Consider the following 22,500-nt stretch of genomic DNA (forward strand, 5'->3'; position numbering starts at 1 on the left):
TGTAGGAGGAAAATAAAAATATGCTGTTGGTTTCTACAAAACTAAAGGGACTTTTACATTATTGTACTGCCGTCAATTCCCAATGTGCAGGTTTAGCACAGTTTTCACTACTCCCACAAGTAAACTTACCAGGCTCCATTAGGCCGACAGCAGAGACCCACTTTTTGCTGGGTCTCCATAGTTTCACTGGTACTCCATGCTCCCACGATTGCTGCTAAACAGCGTTATAGCTCAGTAAATTGGTCCGGTTGTACCACACAGTTGCAGAATGTGGGGCTTTGCCCATGATTGCACTTATTATAGAACCAAGGAAGTACCAGAGAACAGAAGCTCGTAAAGTGACATATTTGATGGCGCAAGCATGCATGATCCACTTTGCCGGCTTATCATCTCTTCAGACATTCACAACCTGGATTTTTTTATTAATATAAAAGTTGTTTTCCATATTAATGAAACTGTGCTATCAAGTACCTTTCTCCTATAGGCCTATTGGAGGAAGCTGATTTGGAAAACAGACAGTCTTATGTCTTCCACACATACACAAAAACAGGTCTCTTCAATTGTGTTAATACTGGTGGGCAGTGGGGAGAGGTAACCCAATTTAGTGCCTGTGAAATGCTGTTATCATTTAGTCTAGAGTTTAACTAGAACTTGACTTTTTGCTGAAGTACTTGGAAAGGATTACTTTGTTAAATGGGGAATTATGGATTTTGTTACATTTTTAAATATTATCTAGTGGACACATTATTAATTTTGCTGTTGGTGTTAACAAAAGGACACAACAATAAGTTAGTCAATATTATTTAGAAAGGTTTAGGACACAGATTTGGAGTTCTGGAAAAATTCAAAAGAGTTAAGTTGGAAAAGGCAGTGAGACCAAGAAAGATGGAATAATATGTGGAGAAGGATGCATGGAGCCTCAAAATCAAAATGACTAAATGAGGGAAGACATGATTAATGTAGAGATAGACACGTATAGAAAAGAAAACCAAAGGCTAAGAAAAGAGAGAGATCATCCAGACACAAATGTACAGAGATCAAAAGGAGAGGATAAGGCTATGTGGACAGACTTAGACGCATCATTCTGAGAAAGGGAGACAGAAACACAGAGGTGACAAATTGATCAACACGTGAAATGACTACTGGCTGGACCACTTACTTTGAAGATGAATTTTCAAAATAATTCTCCAGTGGTGCTTAGTACAGCGAGTGTCATAAAGTGTTAATTCATGCATGTCTTCTTGAGTTGATGTTTTGTGCTGAGACTTTTGGAAAATCTGCAACTATTACTATGTAGAATTAACGAGCAAGTGACAGGTCCATGATGTTCAGAATATAAGCAATACATTGTTTTCAGTAGCTTGAATAAATATATTAGTTACTCTGAACAATATACTTTTTATCAGTTATAATTTTGTAACAAAATATTAATGTGCATGTAAGTATTTGAACATTATTGTTACTGTATACAAGTATCTATTATATCAAAGGTTAATTGAACAATTGTATTTTTTAGAACTGAACCTTACAACATATATTCTCTAACTAATAATTAATATGTTTTTACTGCATAATTGATTAGTAACTTTGCTTGTACCAATCTTGTCCTCGCAGTGGTGATTATTTACTATATTTGTACATATGGCACAACTGGCTGCCAAAGAACTATTATAGTAGTCACTATGGGAATGAAATGTGTAGCTGGCAAACTATTTTTACTTATACACATTGTTGTTTGATAGCAACAATATTTTTTTAATATATATTGCAGCACTGCAAACTATTCAAATTGACATAGGAACGTAGTATAAGCTCAGTGTATTTATATTTTAATCTTCAGACTGCTGGCAACTTCAGAGAAATTGCACTCTTCTTGGTTTTCCAAGTTTTCAGCTCACATATTGTGACGCTGAAACAAATCCTAATGTTGCTGTAAAGTAGCTATTCCTGTGTTAGGAGTGGTTTTATTACTATAATAATACCCTAGCCGGCGCTGCTTTTATTCACCCCTTTCCCCTATTTTCTCTTAACTACTCTCTCTCTTTATTATTACTAGTAAATCTCCTGCGGTATTGCTCGTGATGAGTCAAAGGATGCACTGTTTTATAACAGGAGTGTTTATGACATATAGAGAATAACATCAGAGTCACTGATTTGCAGTGACTAAATCAGTAAAATTCCATCACTATTCAATGCTTTTCCAGAATTTTTAATGGTGCTTTGGGGATTGAATTCTATAATTCTTTGTTATTCTGTGAAAACTGTATATCTGACCTTTGTTTTATTTATAACCCTTTACCTATATATTTAATTTTTAGTCCGTTCCAGTTTTAAAGATGAGACTAAACGGGAAGATATGCAAGATGTACAGTTGCAGTTAGATTTCTGATACATAGCAGTGCTGGGTAGGACGAGTGAGGTTTATCTGCACAAGGGTTTGGTGGCACTGGGAGACGATGGCTTTGGGATTTGGACTTTAAAAACATTGCAAGATCATCCTGGACTTTTTCAGTACTGTGGTGGGGGTCCTGGAGTTTGGCAGTAATGTGGTGGGGGTCCTGGAGTTTGGCAGTACTGTGGTGGGGCTGCTGAGATTTGGCAGCACAATGGAGTTCCTCTGGTTTACCATCACTGCGGAGGGCACACCTGAAAATTTTTTAAAATTTTCAACACGCATTTTGAGTGATTCAATTGGTACATCAGCAAACAGTGATGATGAAATATTGAACTGTTCATATGGTGTTTTCCCCATTATAAACGTTGACATAAAATGTTGATGCAAGAAGTAGAGTTAGTGGATAAGAATTGTGTGTACACAAGATTTTAAATAAGATATATCGATTTTAACTCTAATTCTATCTAATGTAACCTCTTCTAATTAATATTTTTAAACACTTAGTAACCAGCTTTCCAATGTCTCCCAAGTCCATTTTGGAAAAGAAAATTGGTCATTGATTGGCTGAAGGCTGCTTTTACAGCTAATCATGATTTTGATCTCTTAAAGAATGGCATGGTTGTATCATAGATGGAACCAGATCAATCTTTGATGCAATTTTCTAACATAAAGCTATCACAAAATAAGTTGTTTTGTCTATAGGATTGGTAACCAATCGCACCTGGACCAAATAACTTGTGCATGTGGCTTCAGAGGTGAATAGCTGATTTATATCATTTTGGTTGCCCTGTTACTTCCAATATTCCAGCAAAAACTGTGTGATGATACGGTAGAATACATGGAGTCACCAATGCCCAGCTTTCCAGCAGGGGGAAATACAGTTTAGATTCTTTCATACCTTTCCAGTTCTTGGCCACACTTTATGGTCGAGGCAGATTTGGGGGAGGGGGAGAAATCAAAGGGCAAGTCAACCTAGGCTTTCTTGCATGCCTCCTGGTAGCTACCTTGCAGCGGCCTTGGAAGAGGTCACCTGCCTGCCCTTTTAGTCACAGGTGATGTGTAGTCTAGAAGAGCATTAGAACTGGGGTGAAAATGGAAAGATTCATAACCCATCCAAAGAAAATTTAGGACCACCCTGTTATAATTTCTCTGTTAGTAAAGTTCCCTTGGACCTTATAATAAAATCTGTATAAACTTTGGATTTGTGACTATGAAGCAAATTATTCTGCTTTAGGCACTCATCTGGTCAGACTACTATGATTGTTACTTTCACCCTGTGTACCATATTCATACAACTTTTTTATTTCATAGTTTGAGAAAATAAGGTTAGAAGGTTAATTTTCTGCCTTCATATTCCCATCTCTGTGGTTCTGTCTCCATGTTTTCCTCATTCATCCAGGAGGGTGGGACCATCACTAAGTTCCTCTTCATTATCCCACAAGGCGCACAGAACCATCTGATGTTCCAGATAAAAGGGGACTCGTGAGGGGGAAGGAATTTGTGCAGGGTCCCCACTGTTTCACTGGATTAATCAATATGTTTGATCATGCCTCTTTAAATTGTCCTTGAATAACTTCTAAGGGTAGAAATTCCGCTGTGAGGTATTTCAAAGATGTTGTTAATCCAAGTAGGATGGAATTTTGCTGTTTGCTATCTGTTTAGGGGTTTCATGACTGCTTTAAAATGGCAACAGGAATTTCACCCAAACTCGGTAACCAATTTGTTCAAACGAGCGCAGAGGAATTTCTGTCCTCATGTGATTAACACTGAATAGCTGTGGATAATGTCAGTCACAATAACCTGACTTGATATGAGATGGCATGCATAAACCTTGTAATAGTTCAGCAGATGGTATTTGTTTACAGTTTCATCACTGGGTACAGTTTTAACATAAAATGTGTAGTTAATTGCTTCAAGAATAAACATGACAATAGCCACCGTGTACCAACATACCATATTGTATTGAAAACAATTGAAAGTAAGATTTTTGATATGATTTGGGGAGATATATTACAAAATAGATTACTAATTCAAATCTAAATATAGACACAGTTTTAATTCTTGTTTCTAACCAGGTTATCAAGAAAATCACAGCATTTAGTTGGTGAGTGTCACTGGCAGTAATTTTCTGTGAAATTGCTCTGCTGTAATTGTCAGCACCTATTTAATTTTACCTATCACTCTGATTTCACATCACTTTCTTCAGATTAATCAATGCCTCTATATGCTGATTTGAGCAATTAATTGACACTTTAACTTTGTGCTCGTCAAGGTGAAGGATGCCAATGCTGTGCAACACTTTTAACCAATTGTGTCATTCAGTATCTGCACTATGCACTGCAGATCTACATTTCGAGCTGTAGAGTAAAGCTTTCTTTCTCATGGCCCTACAATATGCCATAGCTCCAACCTCAAAAGTACCTTTTACTTCACTAATGTATTTTTGCACTTGTGCATTGTCATCCTTATGGCTTCTTTAATTGAGATTGCCAGTTTTATGCTGCAGGTGCACACACAATTAACGGGCCCCGGTCACAGATAAGCAGATGCTGCTGAAGCTCCTCACCTCAGTTCAGTGGGCACGATATTCCCCATGCTGTGGACAGGAGGATGCATGGGAACGTGTGTGAATGTATCAGACAAATGAAAACACTTGAGTCGATTTTTCAGTAGTTTAGAATCAAGATATTTACGCACAGAAACCCATCAGCATATTTGTCAAACATCTGTCTGATCAAAAAAACATGAATTGGATTGAGATTGCCCAAACTCATCAAATAGAACACTAGCCAACAATGAGATGAAACTTTCATCAAATAGTCTGGGCTTGATTTGAACCCAGGCCCCACATGTGAAAGTGAAGTATATTGACTCTCTGTTTCTCCCGCTGGGCATTTGGTAAGTGGCTTGTGTATATTTGTTCATTTTTTTGTGCAGCACCTTTAGTCTAACTATATTATGATCATAGAATTTTACAGCACAGAAGAAGGCCATTTTGCCCATCGCTGACTCTTTGAAAGGGTTAACTGCTTAGACCCTTTCCCCATGCCGCTTTAAAAATTTTCCTTTTCAAATATTTATCCACTTTCCTTTTTAAAGCAATTGTGGATTCTGCTTCCATCACTGTTTCTGGTAGGGCGTTCCATGACCTAACAATTCTCTGTTTTAAAAAAAACTTCTTTCCTCTCCCTTTGTAGAATCATAGAAAATTTACGGCACAGAAGGAGGCCATTCGGCCCATCGTCTCAGCGCCGGCCGAAAATGAGTCACCCAGCCTAATCCCACTTTCCAACACTTGGTCCAGAGCCTTGTATAGAATTATTCATTCTTTTTGTGATGATCTCAAATTTATGCCCTCTAGATACTGACTCACTTGACCAATGGAAATAGGTTTTCCTTATTTGCTTTCTCAAAACCCCTAATTTTGAACACCTCTATCAGATCTCCTCTTAACCTTCTTTGTTCTAATTTGTAAAAAGCCCCAGTTTCTCTTTTTTCTCATAACTAAAGCCTCTCATCCCTGGTATTCTTTTAGTGAATCTCTTCTGCACTCCTCTCCCTTGCCTTAACATCCTCCCTAAAACAAGGAGTCCACAATTGTACATAGAATTCCAGTGATTTGTATAGGTTCATCATAACATCTTCGCTTTTAATGCCCCTATTTATAAAATTGTTTTTTCTTCACAGTTTTCATCAACTTGTCCTCACTTTTAAAGATCTCTGTGCCTGAACCCCCAACTCCCTGCTCCTCTATTCCTTTTAAAGTTTCACCATTAAGTGTATACATCATCATCTTGTTCTTCCTCCCAAAATTGTATCACAAAACACTGCATGATGTTTTACCTGACATCAATTTGCCCAATTTAATAACTTGTCTATGTCTTCCTGAAGTCACTCATATCCCCTTCACAATTAACCTTTGTTTATCAATTAGTTGATGTTATTTTATGTTAATATGCAATAATGCCACAGTTCGCACCTTTTCAATGATAGTAGCAGTAAAGGAGGTGGTAGTAGCGATTTTGGTTGGGGAAAAATAAAGGGGAGGTGCTTAAAAGATTGGCAGTACTCAAAGTAGAAAAGTCATCCAGTCCAGATGGGATGCATCCTAGGTTACTGAGGGAAATAAGGGTGGAAATTGCAGAGGCTCTGGCTACAATATTCCAATCCTCCTTAGATATGGGGACAGTGCTGGGGGACTGGAGGATTGCAAATGTTACCCCCTGTTCAAAAAAATGGAGAAGGATAAACTCGGCAATTACAGGCCAGTCAGCCTAACATCGGTGGTGGGGAAGCTTTTAGAGACAACAATCTGGGACAAAATAAATTGGCACTTGGACAAGTATGGGCTAATAAATGAAAGTCAGCACGGATTTGTTAAAGGAAAATCATGTTCAACTAACTTGATTGAGTTCTTCGATGAAGTAACGGAGAGGGTTGATGATGGTAGTGAGATTGATATTGTGTCTATGGACTTTCAAAAGACATTTGATAAAATACCACATAATAGACTTGTTTGCAAAATTAAAGCCCGTGGGATTAAAGAGACAGTGGCAGCATGGATACAAAATTGGCTGGGGGACAGAAAGCAGAGTGTAGTGGTGATGCCCTCCTGACTCCCCAAACCCTTTCCACCATTCTACAAGGCACAAGTCAGGAGTGTGATGGAATACTCTCCACTTGCCTGGATGAGTGCAGCTCCAACAACACTCAAGAAGCTTGACACCATCCAGGACAAAGCAGCCCACTTGATTGGCACCCCATCCACCACCCTAAATATTCACTCCCTTCACCACCGGTGCACCGTGGCTGTAGTGTGTACCATCTACAGGATGCACTGCATCAACTCGCCAAGGCCTCTTCGACAGCACCTCCCAAACCCACAACCTCTACCACCGAGAAGGACAAGGGCAGCAGGCACATGGGAACACCACCACCTGCACGTTCCCCTCCAAGTCACACACCATCCCAACTTGGAAATAAATTGCCGTTCCTTCATCGTCGCTGGTCAAAATCCTGGAACTCCCTACCTAACAGCACTGTGGGAGAACCTTCACCACACGGACTGCAGTGGTTCACGAAGGCAGATCACCTCCACCTTCTCAAGGGCAATTAGGGATGGGCAATAAATGCTGGCCTTGCCAGCGACGCCCACATCCCATGAACGAATAATTTTTAAAAATTGAACAGTTGTTTTTCAGACTGGAGGGAAGTATACAGTGGTGTTCCCCAGGGGTCAGTATTAGGACCACTGCACTTTTTGATATATATTAATGACCTGGACTTGGGTATAGAGGGTATAATTTCAAAGTTTGCAGATGACATGAAACTCGGAAATGTAGTAAACAATGTGGAGGATAGTAACAGACTTCAGGAGGACATAGACAGTGGAAATGGGCAGATACATGGCAGATAAAATTTAACACAGAGAAATGTGAAGGGATACATTGTGGTAGAAAGAATGAGGAGAGGCAATATAAACTAAATGGTACAATTTTAAAGGGGATGCAGGAACAGTGAAACCTGTGGGTGCACATACACAAATCTTTGAAGATGGCAGGACAAGTTGAAAAGGCTGTTAAAAATCATAAGGGATTCTGGGCATTATTAAAGAGGCATAAAGTACAAAAGCAAGGAGATTATGCTAAACCTTTATAAAAAACTGGTTAGGCCTCAGCTGGAGTATTGTGTTCAATTCTGGGCACCACACTTTAGGAAGGATGTCAAGACCTTAGAGAGGATGCAGAGGAGATTTACCAGAATGGTGCCAGGGATGAGGGACTTCAGTTATGTGGAGAGACTGGAGAAGCTGGGGTTGTTCTCCTTAGAATAGTAAAGATTATGGGGAGATTTGATAAAGGTGTTCAGAATCATGAACGGTTTTGACAGAGTAAATAAGGAGAAACTGTTTCGAGTGGCAGAAGGGTCGGTAACGTGAGGACACCGATTTAAGGTGATCAGCAAAAGAGTCATAGGCGACATGAGGAAACATTTTTTATGCAGTGAATTGTAATGATCTAGAATGCACTGCCTAAAAAGGTGGTGGAAGCAGATTGAATAGTAACTTTTAAAGAGAATTGGATAAATACTTGAAGGGAAAAAATTTACAGGGCTATGGGGAAAGAGCAGAGGAATGAGACTAATTGGATAGCTCTTTCAAAGAGCAGGCACAAATGGCCTACTCCTGTACTGCACCTACTATGATACTATGAGTAGTTTTGTTAAACATACAAATGTTAAAGCCATAATTTTTAGAAAAAATACGCCTGGTTCTGATTCTATATCAATCATTCCTTTAAATTACAATTTTTTGATTGAGCAGTGTAGATTCATACTTGATTGAGGATGGCCCAGTCTGTTTGAGGATGCCCTCTTGAGACACTAACATCTGATGGAGTAACAGCTAATTACTCTTTCAATATATTATTGTTAATAGAGAGCTCTTTGCCATAGTTTCAGGTCCTGTCAACATAGAAGCAGAAACTACAATAAAATATTCTTCATGGATTCTTCCTTCATTGGACCAGTGAATTAAGGGCAGTAGGCTGATTCGGGGATTTAATATACAGAGAGTTTCAATATAATTATTTAATTGTGAGGATTGTTTAATGTCATAAACCATAAAAGATGAAACTTAAGCACTTGACATCAAGGCAGCATTTGACAAAGTGTGGCACCAAGGAGCCCCTAGTAATATTGAAGTCAGTGGGAATCAGGGGGAAAACTCTCCAGTGGCTGGAGTCATACCGAGCACAAAGGAAGATGGTAGTGGTTGTTGGAGGCCAATCATCTCAGCCCCAGGACATTGCTGCAGGAGTTCCTCAGGGCAGTGTCCTAGGCCCAACCATCTTCAGCTGCTTCATCAATGACCTTCCCTCCATCATAAGGTCAGAAATGGGGATGTTCGCTGATGATTGCACAGTGTTCAGTTCCATTCGCAACCCCTCAGATAATGAAGCAGTTCGAGCCCGCATGCAGCAAGACATAGACAACATCCAGGCTTGGGCTTATAAGTGACAAGAAACATTCATGCCAGAGAAGTGCCAGGCAATAACTATCTCCAACAAGTGAGAGTCTAACCACCTCCCCTTGATATTCAACGGCTTTACCATCGCCAAATCCCCCACCATCAACATCCTGGGGGTCACCATTGACCAGAAACTTAACTGGACCAGCCATATAAATACTGTGGCTACAAGAGCAGGTCAGAAGCTGGGTATTCTGCGGCGAGTAACTCACCTCTTGACTCCCCAAAGCCTTTCCACCATCTACAAGGCACAAGTCAGGAGTGTGATGGAATACTCTCCACTTGCCTGGATGAGTGCAGCTCCAACAACCCTCAAGAGGCTCGACACTATCCAGGACAAAGCAGCCCGCTTGATTGGCACCCCATCCACCACCCTAAACATTCACTCCCTTCACCACCGGCGCACAGTGGCTGTAGTGTGTACCATCTACAGGATGCATTGCAGCAACTCGCCAAGGCTTCTTCGACAGCACCTCCCAAACCTGCGACCTCTACCACCTAGAAGGACAAGAGCAGCAGGCACATGGGAACAACACCATCTGCACATTCCCCTCTAAGTCACCCACCATCCCGATTTGGAAATATATCGCCGTTCCTTCATCGTCGCTGGGTCAAAATCCTGGAACTCCCTACCTAACAGCACTGTGGGAGAACCTTCACCACAAGGACTGCGGCAGTTCAAGAAGGCGGCTCACCACCACCTTCTCAAGGGCAATTAGGGATGGGCAATAAATGCTGGCCTCGCCAGCGACGCCCACATCCCATGAACGAATTTTTTAAAAATGCCATCTGAACCCAGAGCTGTAATTACTGCCGTTACTATCTCGGACCATGCAATATCCAATCATTGAATGATTAATACTTGCTAGGGAGAAAAGCAACTGGTGGAGTTGAGAAGTGTCTTAGTATAGGATATTGACCATCAGAAGTAGTGATATTTTTGATTTTAACCAACATGGACCTGAACATATATCACGGTAATAGATGTTTCTAATATGTATTTTTCCCCTTGCTTCTTTATTTCATTTGTTTATGGTCTTCTTGAGCCACATATTGTCTTCTGTTGAGATGATGAGTCATGTGACCTGCATACCAAACCTGTGCTAATGCTGCTCTCCAACTGACCGTTAATGGGTGCACAAGAGCAGCCACGGTGACTTATTTTCCCTTTCTTCCCACTATGGTTTAGTCCAACATGTGAATTTGTGAATCACGAATATAAAGCTGTGCCTTAACACATAGTGCCCAAAGCAGAAACATGTTCCTTTCCCCAGCTTTGACATGGATGCAGGGATGCCCAATCCTTTTGGGCTGGGCACTGAATACTTGTCTCAAAACCAGAAAATTCATACACATATATTGCATGACCCCATTGACAAAAAGAGTGAGACACAAAAAAGCAATTTGACACCGAATACACAAAAAATACAAGACCCGCATGTACAAAAAATTCAAAGCCTTCCCCTCACCTCTCCCGTCTCCTGCTCCCCCAGCCTTCTCTTTCCCCACCCTCCCAATGTAACTTGAGTTCCCCTGTGTCCACTCGAGTGCGCGTTTTGGCTGCTGCTCCAGAACTGAGCCCATTGCTTCTATTTCCCCTTTTTCCACCTTTTTTCTTCTTTTCTCTTTACCCCTCCTAGGCCCCTCTCTCCTTTCATTTTCCCCTCTCGGGTACTCTGTCCCCCTTCCCCCCCCCCCCAATCCCCTATCCCCTATCCCCAACCCTTCAACACTCCTCGACCTTCCTATTCCGCTGCCTCTTAGATATGCCTACAGCTTCCCTCTGCGCCTTTCTTGGCATCTTCCGTTGGGCCCATCGAGGCACTCATCACTGCCTCCTTATGAGCAGCAACCCCAACTGCCTCATCCTTCCTCTCTCACCGACCTTCCCGCCAAGCGTGCCCACTGGGGGTTAATCTTGGCAATCTCCTTCCTGTTGCACTCACCCTTCCCAGTGCTGACCCTGTGGACTGTGCCAGCAGATCAACTATCACCACCCCACCCCACATCTCCCTCCAGAATGTCTGTTCACTTATGAACAAGGCCCTTGCCATCCATGAGCTTATTGTGGATGATTTCATCGACATCATGGCCTTGATGGAAACCTAGCTAACGGATGATGACACCTTCCCCCTTAAGGAAGCCTCCCCCTCTGGCTATATCTTCCACCACTTGCCCCACCCAGACCGCTGCAGTGGTGGTATGGCCCTTATCACCAAATCACACCTTGGTCTGTCCCCCTACTCCTCTGGCACCTTCTCCTCCTTTGAGCATCTCACCTTGTACCACCCCTCTCACATCTCCTTTAAAATCCTCATTCCCTACCACCCAGCCAAGTACCACGCCAAGTTTCTCACTTAGATATCTTCACTGCATTCCTCCCTCAGCCTCTGCAGTGAGTGACTTCTCATCCTCAGTGATTTCAACCTCCATCTCAACTCATTATGAGTTTACTCAGAGTTCTCTCCTCTGAGTTTACTGCCCTCCTATCCTCCCTTAATCTCTCCTTCCATATAAACTCCCCTAATTATTCACGGCTACTCCCTCGACCTTGCAATGTCACGTGACCTTTACTCCTATCGTGTCAACCACAGATTAGGCCATCTCTGATCACTTCCTTGTATCCCTTTCCACCCACATCCGCCTTCCCCCTCCCAACCCCACTTCTTTCTGTGTTCGCCCCTGGAAGTAACTCTCCCAAGTCACTTACAACGGCACTTTCAAATTCCCAACTGTCTAACCTTTGGCCCTCCATTCACCACAGCATTTCTGCAGCCAATGATCTGCTCAATCACACCCTCAACTCCACCTTTGATGCCCTTGTCCCCATTAAAACCATTACTCTCTCTCACCCTGGTACGACCCTCATCTCTGCTCCCTTAATTCCAAGAGACACTAACTTGAACGTTTATGGCGGACAGTTGGTTTAGCCATTCATTGCCAGATCTGGCTGGACCACATAAAGCACTATCGGGTCCTGCTGTCCTTTGCCAAAACTGCTCACTATTCCAGGATCATTCTGAAATGCACAAATAACCCCCGGCTTCTCTTCTTCATTACAAACCCGTCTTCTCAAACCCCTCTCCTATGCCTCCTCCACCCTTATCTCAAAAAACAAGTGCAAGGAGTTTTTGGACTACTTTATCACTAAGATTGAGACCATCCATTCAGCTGCCTCTGCCACTTCCCTCCCTTCTCCTAGCCCACCAAGCTAAATTTCCCTTAAGGTTTCCCCCCTGCCCTAGCCCTGAACTTGCATCTGACTCTAATTTCTCTCCTATCTCTCCTCATGTCCTCTCTGAGCTCATCTTGACCATGAGACCCACTTCCTGCTCCCTTGACTCTATTCCCACCAAACTGCTGACCACCCAACTTCCCTTCCTGGCCCCCATGTTAGCTGATATATTGTAAACGGTTCCCTCTCCTCAGGTACTATACCCCTCCCCTTTAAATCTGCCATCATCACCCACCCTTGGCCCCTCTGTCCTTGCAAACTACCTCCCTTTCCTCTCCAAAATCCTTGAATGCGTTGTCGCCTCCCAAATCCGTGCCCACCTTTCCCGCAACTCCATGTTTGAATCCCTCCAATCAGGTTTCCGCCCCTACCACAGTACTGAAATGGCCCTGACCAAAGTCACAAATCACATTCTATGCAAATAGAAACATAGAAAATAGGAGCAGGAGTAGACCATTCAGCCCTTCGAGCCTGCTCCGCCATTCAATATGATCATTAGCTGATCCTCTATCTCAATACTATATTCCCACTCTCTCCCCAAACCCCTTGATGCCTTTTGTGTCTAGAAATCTATCTAGCTCCTTCTTAAATATATTCAGTGACTTGGCCTTCACAGCCTTCTGTAGTAGAGAAGTCCACAGGCTCACCACCCTCTGAGTGAAGAAATTTCTCCTCAACTCAGTCCTAAATGTTCTACCCCGTATCCTGAGACTGTGACCCCTCGTTCTGGACCCCCCAGCCAGGGGAAACATTCTCCCTGCATCCAGTCTGTCTAGCCCTGTCAAAATTTTATATGTTTCAATGTGACCGTGGTAAACTATCCCTCCTCATCCTTCTCAACCTGTCCGCAGCCTTTGACATGGTTGACCACACCATCCTCCTCCAACAACTGTCCTCTGTTGTCCAACTGGGTGGGACTGCATTGTTATCTGGCTCCATTATTATCTTTCCAGCCGTAGCCATCACTGGCAATGGCTTCTCTTCCCGCTCCCGCACCGTTACCTCTGAAGACCCCCAAGACCCCCTCCTATTTCTCATTTACATGCTGTCCCTCGGCGTCATCATCCAAAAACACATCTGGTTCCACATGTACGCTGATGACACCCAGCTCTACCTCTCCAGCACATCCCTCGACCCCTCCACTGTCTCTGATTTGTCACACTGCTTGTCCAACATCCAGTGCTGGATGAGCAAAAATTTCCTCAAGCTAAATATTGGGAAGACCGAAGCCATTGTCTTCGGTCCCTGCCACAACTCCGTTCCCTAGCCACCGACTCCGTCCCCCTCTCTGGCCACTGCCTGAGGCTGAACCAGACCGTTCGCAACCTTGGCGTCCTATTTGACCCTGAGATGAGCTTCCGACCACATATCCACTCCATCACCAAGACCGCCTACTTTCACCTCCGTAACATCGCCATCTCCGCCCCTGCCTCAGCTCATCTGCTGCTGAAACCCTCATCCATGCCTTTGATACCTCTAGACTTGACTATTCCAAAGCTCTCCTGGCTGGCCTCCCATCTTCCACCTTCCATAAACTTGAGTTAATCTAAAACTCTGCTGCCCGTGGCCTAACTCACACCAAGTTCCATTCACCCATTACCCCTATGCTCACTAACCTACATTGGCGCCCAGCCCGGGAGCGCCTTGATTTTAAAATTCTCATCCTTGTTTTCAAATCCCTCCATGGCCTCACCCCTCCCTACCTCTGTAACCTCCTCTAGCCCTACAACCCTCCAAGATCTCTGCACTCCTCCAATTCTTGCCTCTTGTGCATCCTCGATTTTAATCGCTCCACCATTGGTGGCCATGCTTTCAACTGCCTAGGCCCTAAGCTCTGGAATTCCCTTCCAAACCTCTCCGCCTCTCTACCTATCTCTCCTTAAAGACGCTCCTTAAAACTTACCTCTTTGACCAAGCTTTTGGTCACCTGTCCTAATATCTCGTTATGTGGCTCGGTGTCAAATTTTGTTTGATCGCTCCTATGAAGCACCTTGGGACGTATTACTACGTTAAAGGCGTTACATAAATGCAAGTTGTTGTTGTTAACTCATCTGTCTCCCCCTCCTCTCCACTTGTCTCACCTGTCTTCCCCCTCTTCTCCCCTTGTCTCATATGTCTCCCCTTGTCTCACCTATCTCTCCCTCCTCTCACCTGTCTACCCCTCCTCACCACTTGTCTCACCTGTCTTCCCCTCCTCATCACTTGTCTCCCCCTCCTCTCCCCTCCTCTCCACTTGTCTCCCCCTCCTCTCCACTTGTCTCCCCCTCCTCTCCACTTGTCTCCCCCTCCTCTCCACTTGTCTCCCCCTCCTCTCCACTTGTCTCCCCCTCCTCTCCACTTGTCTCCCCTCCTCTCCACTTGTCTCCCCCTCCTCTCCACTTGTCTCCCCCTCCTCTCCACTTGTCTCCCTCTCCTCTCCACTTGTCTCCCCCTCCTCTCCACTTGTCTCCCCCTCCTCTCCACTTGTCTCCCCTCCTCTCCACTTGTCTCCCCCTCCTCTCCACTTGTCTCCCCCTCCTCTCCACTTGTCTCCCCCTCCTCTCCACTTGTCTCCCCCTCCTCTCCACTTGTCTCCCCCTCCTCTCCACTTGTCTCACCCGTCTCCCCCTCCTCTCCACTTCCGCTCCCCCTTCCATTTCCCCTCCCATTTCCACTCCTTTCCATTCCTTTTCCCCACTCTCTTTCCACACCACTCTTCACTTCTTCCCCCACCAAATTCTATAAATGTCAGATAGCATTAGTATGGTATCTTCAGTGAATATTGTTTTGTTCATTCTTACATGTACTATGTTTACTTTGCTAGCACACTTGAAATGTACACTGTATAATTAGCTCATTGCTAATTAATCAAAATTGAAATATATATTTCAGCAGGCAGCATATAGAAGATAATTCCCACAGTTATGTAGCTCCACTGTAAGTACCTTGACCCATAGTTGTATGAGGTGAAGCAGCAACATTTTGCTATATTTCCTTGATGGTTAACACTTACAGAACATAGGCAGCTGCAACTGAAGAGTTGACAGTAATTGTTGTCATGTGGGAAACTGCAGAACATTTAAAGGGGCACTGTTGCCATGGTGAAATGCCTGAAAGACACATTACCAGGCCTACATACAGAGCAGGGTGTAGTGGTGCAGCAGCATTGTGAGGTACTTGTCTCATCACTAATCGTGCCTTGTGGTTCATAATAAATTTAAAGTATTTGCTCTCTGATTTGTTTACTCCATTTTTCTTCTGTCTGGTCTCCCTGATTCACACATTTCTACAGCCAGGGGGGAGGCCTGCTTGCAGCCTTTTGAAATGCTGCTAGAAGAATGACCCAGTGACAACTCTCCCTTCAGTTTTCCTTCCCACTCTGAGGAAGTGATTGGACTTCCCTTCAGTGCTTCCACACAATAGTGCTGCTGAGAAGGAATTTCAGAAGGTGGGGTGGGATTGAATCAACGCCCTATCAATCTATGGAGCCGTGTGTTGGTTCTCTAATTCACTGTACCATTGTGATGCCTCTATTTTCATCTTGGATTTAATCATAAAAATGAAACCAGCATTCAGAAGGTTTGTGCTGCTTCAGATGTAACAGGCAACATGTTAATCTGTTACCTCTGCAATATTTTCACAACAGCCTGTTGAAGGGATTGAGTTCATCCGAAAACTCCGAAATGTGCTGTGACAATATCGCTTTAATGGTTTTATCTGTACGTTTTTAGCCCTTTTCCTTTTTTGATCTTCTCCCGTGATGTGTGCAGTGTGAATATATCTATAATCTCAACACAGAAAAGGTAATCAGTTATTGCACATTCAAAATAATTTTTCTTAAATTTTATGTAGTCATCCGACACTCATTTTTCTTATAACCCTCTAGTGATCGCCAAAAGGGCAGTGAAGTATGATTTTTGTGTTATTCTGCAGATGTCTGTCTTGCAGTGAACAGCAGACTGACAGCAGTAAACATATGTGGAAAAATGTTTCCTTTCCATTTAGGGATGTGGAATGCATTTCAATTGAAATTCAATAATTTTGCTGAATTTTAATTGTTTAATGTAATACATCTTGAGTATTTTTTCTGGAAGAATCATATAGTGCAGTGACTCATTTCAGAATATGCCTCATGTTGTAAAATGATATTTACAAGAGCAGAGAAGGCTTATTCCTTCAGCATATTTGTTTTTGTGAAACATTGTCTTTTTCCTACTAACAGAAAGCAGAAAAAATTGTTCTATAGTATGTAATGTTATTTTCAGGCAGGAACTAGTGGTAACTAATTCACAAAACAATAGTGGCAGGATGCTGGGTGTTCCTGAACAGTGGCTTAATTCATTCTCTACACCACATTTTGTATACTAATTAGAGCATTAGAGCCTTTCTTGGCTCTTACAATAAGAGGGCTAGCCTCAGGATTCAAATTAGTTTGTGCTTCAAATCTTATGTTAAATTCATTCTCAGAATTGTAATCTTTTTCTGTTACTAAACCAGTATTGTTGTATCCTAATCCCAGATAACGTCTATTACTGAAAAAATGAGTCAAATGTGGGATATTGAAATACTTTCTGCTCTTGATGTCTTATACACATTAAAATTCTAGACTAAGCAACTAGATCAATAACTCTGTTCATCCCAGTTCTAACCACCGACCTTGTGCCTGATCTCTGTAATCCAAAACAGTGAGAGTACTGCCAGTTTAAAAATAGAACCCCAGCACACTCGTGATTTTAACAAGAGTGAAAGAGATGCACTGTACTGTTGTGATCAGGTTCTGGGAAGCACTTGGCTACTTCTCACTTTTGTGGGTTTAAGTGTGTAATCAATTGTACCCCAACAAGTCTCGCATTAGTGATGGCATGCTTAATCCACTTATTAGGAGCAGGTCAGACCTTCCCTGGAAACAAACTCATAATCATGCACAGTGCATCTATCAGCTAAGTTATTCCTAATTGATGTAGTTTATAGTTCTCTAACTTGTGTTTTTTTTAAGATGTCAAAAAATTCATGCTTTGAAGATTTATACCATAAGTTTTGCTGCTTCAGACCACATACTTTAATAGCAGCTTTCCCATAACTAGATGTCCCAAAATGCTTTACAGGACAGTCAAGAAATCCAAGCAGGAAGAGGGAGAGAATCCAGGAGAGATGCCGAAAGGCATGGCCATAGAGTCAGGTTTTGAGGAGGCCTTTGAAGTTGGGAGGTAGAAAGGCATAACGGTTAGGAAAATAATTCCAGGGTGCAGGGAGTAGTGGCTGAAAGCTCGACCACTAATGGTGAAGCAGAAGGAGGGAGGTGCACAGCCAAAGCACGGATCCTGAGTCATTAAATTGGAGAAGATTGTAGTAGCAGAGAATAGTGAGGGCATTGGATGTGTTTGAAGATGAGAGCAAAGATTTTCAAGTCAATATGCTGGAGGATGGGAAGCCAATAGAGGTTGGCGAGGATGAGAGTAACAGGAGTGTAGGACATAGTATCGGATAGAATCTTGCTAAGGTGTACAGGATGAGTTGGAATTTATGCAAAAGAGGTTTCAGGAGGTCAGCGAGGAAATCCTAGAGGTGACAAAGACATGGATGAGGGTTTCAGCAGCAGTTGGAATGAGGTATGGAAGTAGGCAGGCAGTGCTGCAGAGGTGAATGAATGGTCTTGGTTCTGTAGATGTTGAGTTGAAGGCGGTTCTGGCTCATCAGGAATTATGTCAGACAAGCAGTTGGACAATGACAGCCATGGAATCAAGTTTGTAGTGAAGAAGTAGAGGTAGGCATCAGAAACGGACCTTTGTTTGCGGATGATGTCACAGAGCGCAACATATAGATGAGAAATAGAAGGGGGGCAATTTATATGGGATTGATTGAAATCACCCATTAAAATAACATTCTTGTTCTCACACACCCTTCTTATCTCTTTATAGAACAAACTGTCTTCCTTCATGTACTAACCAGGTGGACTGCAGCATGTTCCTCGTGTTAGCTTAGATATTTTCACATCAGAGATTTCTGTTCCAAGTAGCTTACCTCGTGCCTCAGGATCAACTTCATTATTTTCCAGTTGTTCTTGTATATGGCTATATCATCTCTTTTCTGTCCTTTCTGAATATTATATACCCCTAAATAATAAATCCATTTCCAGTTTGTGGGTTTAGTCATGTTTCTAATATTCCCACCACATCATAGTTCCCTAATGCCACAACAACCTTCAGTTCTTTTATCTTATTTCTAATGCGCCTGGTGTTCATTTATAAGCATCTTAATGTAGATTTGCCTTTTCTCATGTCTCCCAATGTCAGGGTTACTGTGTCGACACCCACCTGCTGACTACCTTCTATCCTAGGGTTCATGCCATTTTTATATATATATATATATATATATATATATATATGTGTATGTATACGTATAGTAAAAACTGGTAAGTGAGATGCATCATAGGAATTCTAGTCCTGTGGCACCATAATATCCAGATCCTGGGAGTGAGATAGACAACTTACAAACAAAAAAAAAATCAATTAGACGGTATCTGAAATCTTACACAGCCTGAACTACTGGAATCTGTGTTTAAAAGAACCTAGTGCTGGTGATAATTCTCAATGTGCCCATAAATTATGCCAACTTGTTAAGACATACCAAGAATGTGTAGCAGGGGAGGGTGTGGGTGAAAAAGAATTAATTTGTTTCATCATTGTGAGTCATCACTGTAAGAAGAATGGTCAGTCCACAAATTAATGTTTTATTCATAGTTAACTTGTTTCTTCCTAGCTTTTATAATACATCACAACACTTGCTTATTTATTAAGAAATTTGAATTAATGTATCTGTGGACAATACCTCCAGTAAATCAAATATCCTTTGTTATTACTCTTTTAGGCACTACAAGGCCACCTAAAGAGGGCGAGGTCCCTGGTGTTGATTACAATTTTGTCACCGTGGAAGAATTTATGGAACTTGAGAAAAGTGGTTCACTATTAGAAAGTGGGACTTATGAAGGTAATTAAATTTGTTATGGATAGTCCTGACAGAGGTATTGCATTTGCAATTCTGAGTTCACAAGTACAGACAATATATCCTACTGATAATATCTGCTATAAATGTCAGATTGCAATGGGAGCTGATATAGTGTCTTAGTTAACATTGTAATCAGGTTTGTGATTCTCATTAGATTCTCAACAACAATTGTTTGAACACCCTGTAATGATAGCAAAGCATTGTTTGTTTATGGATGATCTGTTTATTTTATTAATAAATGATCAATTCTCTTTACCAGAATCATAATCAGAGGAATGCAGAATAATAAAATGCCTGATCTGGAATACCGTAGCAACTTCCAGTTTAGATTACCTCTTAATGTGTTTCCAATGTGCCTGGGGGAGGAGGAGGAAATAAGCCAACTAATTAATTGTACATGTGCTTGTGCTTCCGGCATCAGCATTGCTGAGATGACTCCTCGATATGATATAGACCATATTTCCAGAACAAAGATTTTCCAACCTTCTGGTACATTTTGCTAAAAATTGTGAATGTAGGAAAAATCAATAACTTGTCCATTAAAAATATATATTTTGTACATTTTTCCTTTTTTCAATAAGTAGTATATGCAAATGAAATTCACTTAAATATTGTTGTAACAATATTGGTTCTTACTGCATTTTTAAAAACAAGGAAACATGTTCAAGAATTGAATGCCAAAAACTGCTTTACAACTTCTTGGACACAGAACATGCTGAACAGTATACATTGTACCACCTATGTTTACAGACCAGTGTTAGAAAGCCACACTTTTCAGAAAACTTATCATATTGAAAGTACATTATTTAAATCATTATTTGCTATTCTTTAATTGAACACTGTTTACCTCAGTAACTTAAAAGCTGAAGATTTGATAATGAACTTTATGTGGCTGGGGACACAAGAATTGTAATGTGTTTTTTATTTCACATGTTCAATGTGGAATTTATTCTTTATATGTGAGATAAGAATCTAACGAGAGCAACTTTGCCACAATTCACTAACACATTAATGTAAATTAGACAATGTAATGTTCACTCTTAACATTAATAGGCACTAGCTGTACCCATGGTAACATGCTCACTAGAAATATTCTGATGTGTCAACAGTACAAAAAAAACTTTACTCATTCTAAATATCAGATCATCTGATACAAATTGTACATCTGACCCAGATTTATGCTATAGTGGGTTCCATGTCTCAGAAGAGCCACTTATGTGTGCACACTCATATTTATATCTGCTACAGTGGATCCTTTCTCCATATATATTGGCACCCGCATCGTAATCCTGCTGTATATGGCTGAGTGGCCATGACATTTTGCCCACTGTTTATAAGTATGAATATGAAAATCATTACATCCCTAACAGCTGACACCATGGCACTTGAAACATCTGGGCAGTCATGAACATGAGATGATGTCATCACACTCACCGACGTGGTGAATCTGATTCAGTGTGTGTACTGGTGACCAGTGGCAGATTGCGAGACTCAACAAGAACTGGCTTGCCACTGCCGCTGGATTTGAAAGATAAGTAGGTTTGTCTTCAGTGTTGCTGACTGAGTTGGGAGCCACATGTTGAGAGTTGATGGCATTACCATAATGTAAAAGTGCCTAATTTTTTTTTATTCGTTCATTGGATGTGGGCATCACTGGCGAGGCCAGCATTTATTGCCCATCCCTAATTGCCCTTGAGAAGGTGGTGGTGAGCCGCCTTTTTGAACCATTGCAGTCTGTGTGGTGAAGGTTCTCCCACAGTGCTGTTAGGTAGGGAGTACCAGGATTTTGACCCAGCGACGATGAAGGAACGGCAATATATTTCCAAGTCAGGATGGTGTGTGACTTGGAGGGGAACGTGCAGGTGGTGTAGTTCCCATGTGCCTGCTGCTCTTGTCCTTCTAGGTGGTAGAGGTCACGGGTTAGGGAGGTGCTGTCGAAGAATCCTTGGGGAGTTGCTGCAGTGCATCCTGTGGACATCAGCGAACATCCCCATTTCTGACCTTATGATGGAGGACAGGTCATTGGTGAAGCAGCTGAAGATGGTTGGGCCTAGGACACTGCCCTGAGGAACTCCTGCAGCAATGTCCTGGGGCTGAGATGATTGGCCTCCAACAACCACTACCATCTTCCTTTCTGCTAGGTATGACTCCAGCCACTGAAGAGTTTTTCCCCTGATTCCCATTGACTTTAATTTTATTAGGACTCCTTGGTGCCACACTCGGTCAAATGCTGCCTTGATGTCAAGGGCAGTCACTCTCACCTCACCTCTGGAATTCAGCTCTTTTGTCCATGTAAAAGCAGAGTTGGTGATGACCTGGTAGCAAGTTGTTTGCCCTCCCCCTTAGCTGTGAGGAGTAGAGGTGCATAATCCAGAGCGGGCCCATAGGAGTTTATTTCTTTTAACAGACATTTGGTCAGAAATGATACTTGATGCCAGAAATGCAGGAGCAAACCTGTTTTGTGGTTTTAAAAAAGTTATTTTTTATGATTGGACCATTTTAATTTACTGTACACACCTCCCTGTAACAATTCAACTGCTATTTGTCTGGATATATTGTGTGTGTGGGGAAGGTAAGTAACAAAGCATTTATAGTTTTTTTTTAACCAACAGTCATTTGGTTCACCAAAAGTCATTTGTAGCCTGAGTTACATGAAGAGTTGTGTGATTCTTCCCTCTGGTTTTCATGGCTGTTGTATTAATACAAGTAACTATAGCATCTTATGGTAAAAATATGAGTTATTTCAGATCATTTTTATCAGGTAAAAGTAATCTAAAGTCATGATGACGATATCCACATAGTAAAAGCAAGTAATCAACTAGTTGAGCATTTTCATGCATTGAAAGCCTGGAGACACTA

The 22,500-nt window shown here is 42.0% G+C and overlaps 1 protein-coding gene across 18 annotated transcripts in view; it reads left to right on the plus strand.

The window, feature by feature from the left end:
- magi2a (membrane associated guanylate kinase, WW and PDZ domain containing 2a) overlaps positions 1 to 22,500 on the plus strand; it is a 595,536-nt gene that overhangs the window by 383,198 nt on the left and 189,838 nt on the right. For all 18 annotated transcript variants that reach the window (XM_068004958.1, XM_068004959.1, XM_068004960.1 and 15 more), the window contains one exon: positions 19,504 to 19,623. In XM_068004958.1, coding sequence (XP_067861059.1) covers positions 19,504 to 19,623 — 120 coding nt within the window. The remainder of the gene's footprint in view (positions 1 to 19,503; positions 19,624 to 22,500) is intronic.

Source organism: Heptranchias perlo, chromosome 24 (assembly GCF_035084215.1).
Source record: "Heptranchias perlo isolate sHepPer1 chromosome 24, sHepPer1.hap1, whole genome shotgun sequence".
Lineage (NCBI taxonomy): Eukaryota > Metazoa > Chordata > Chondrichthyes > Hexanchiformes > Hexanchidae > Heptranchias > Heptranchias perlo.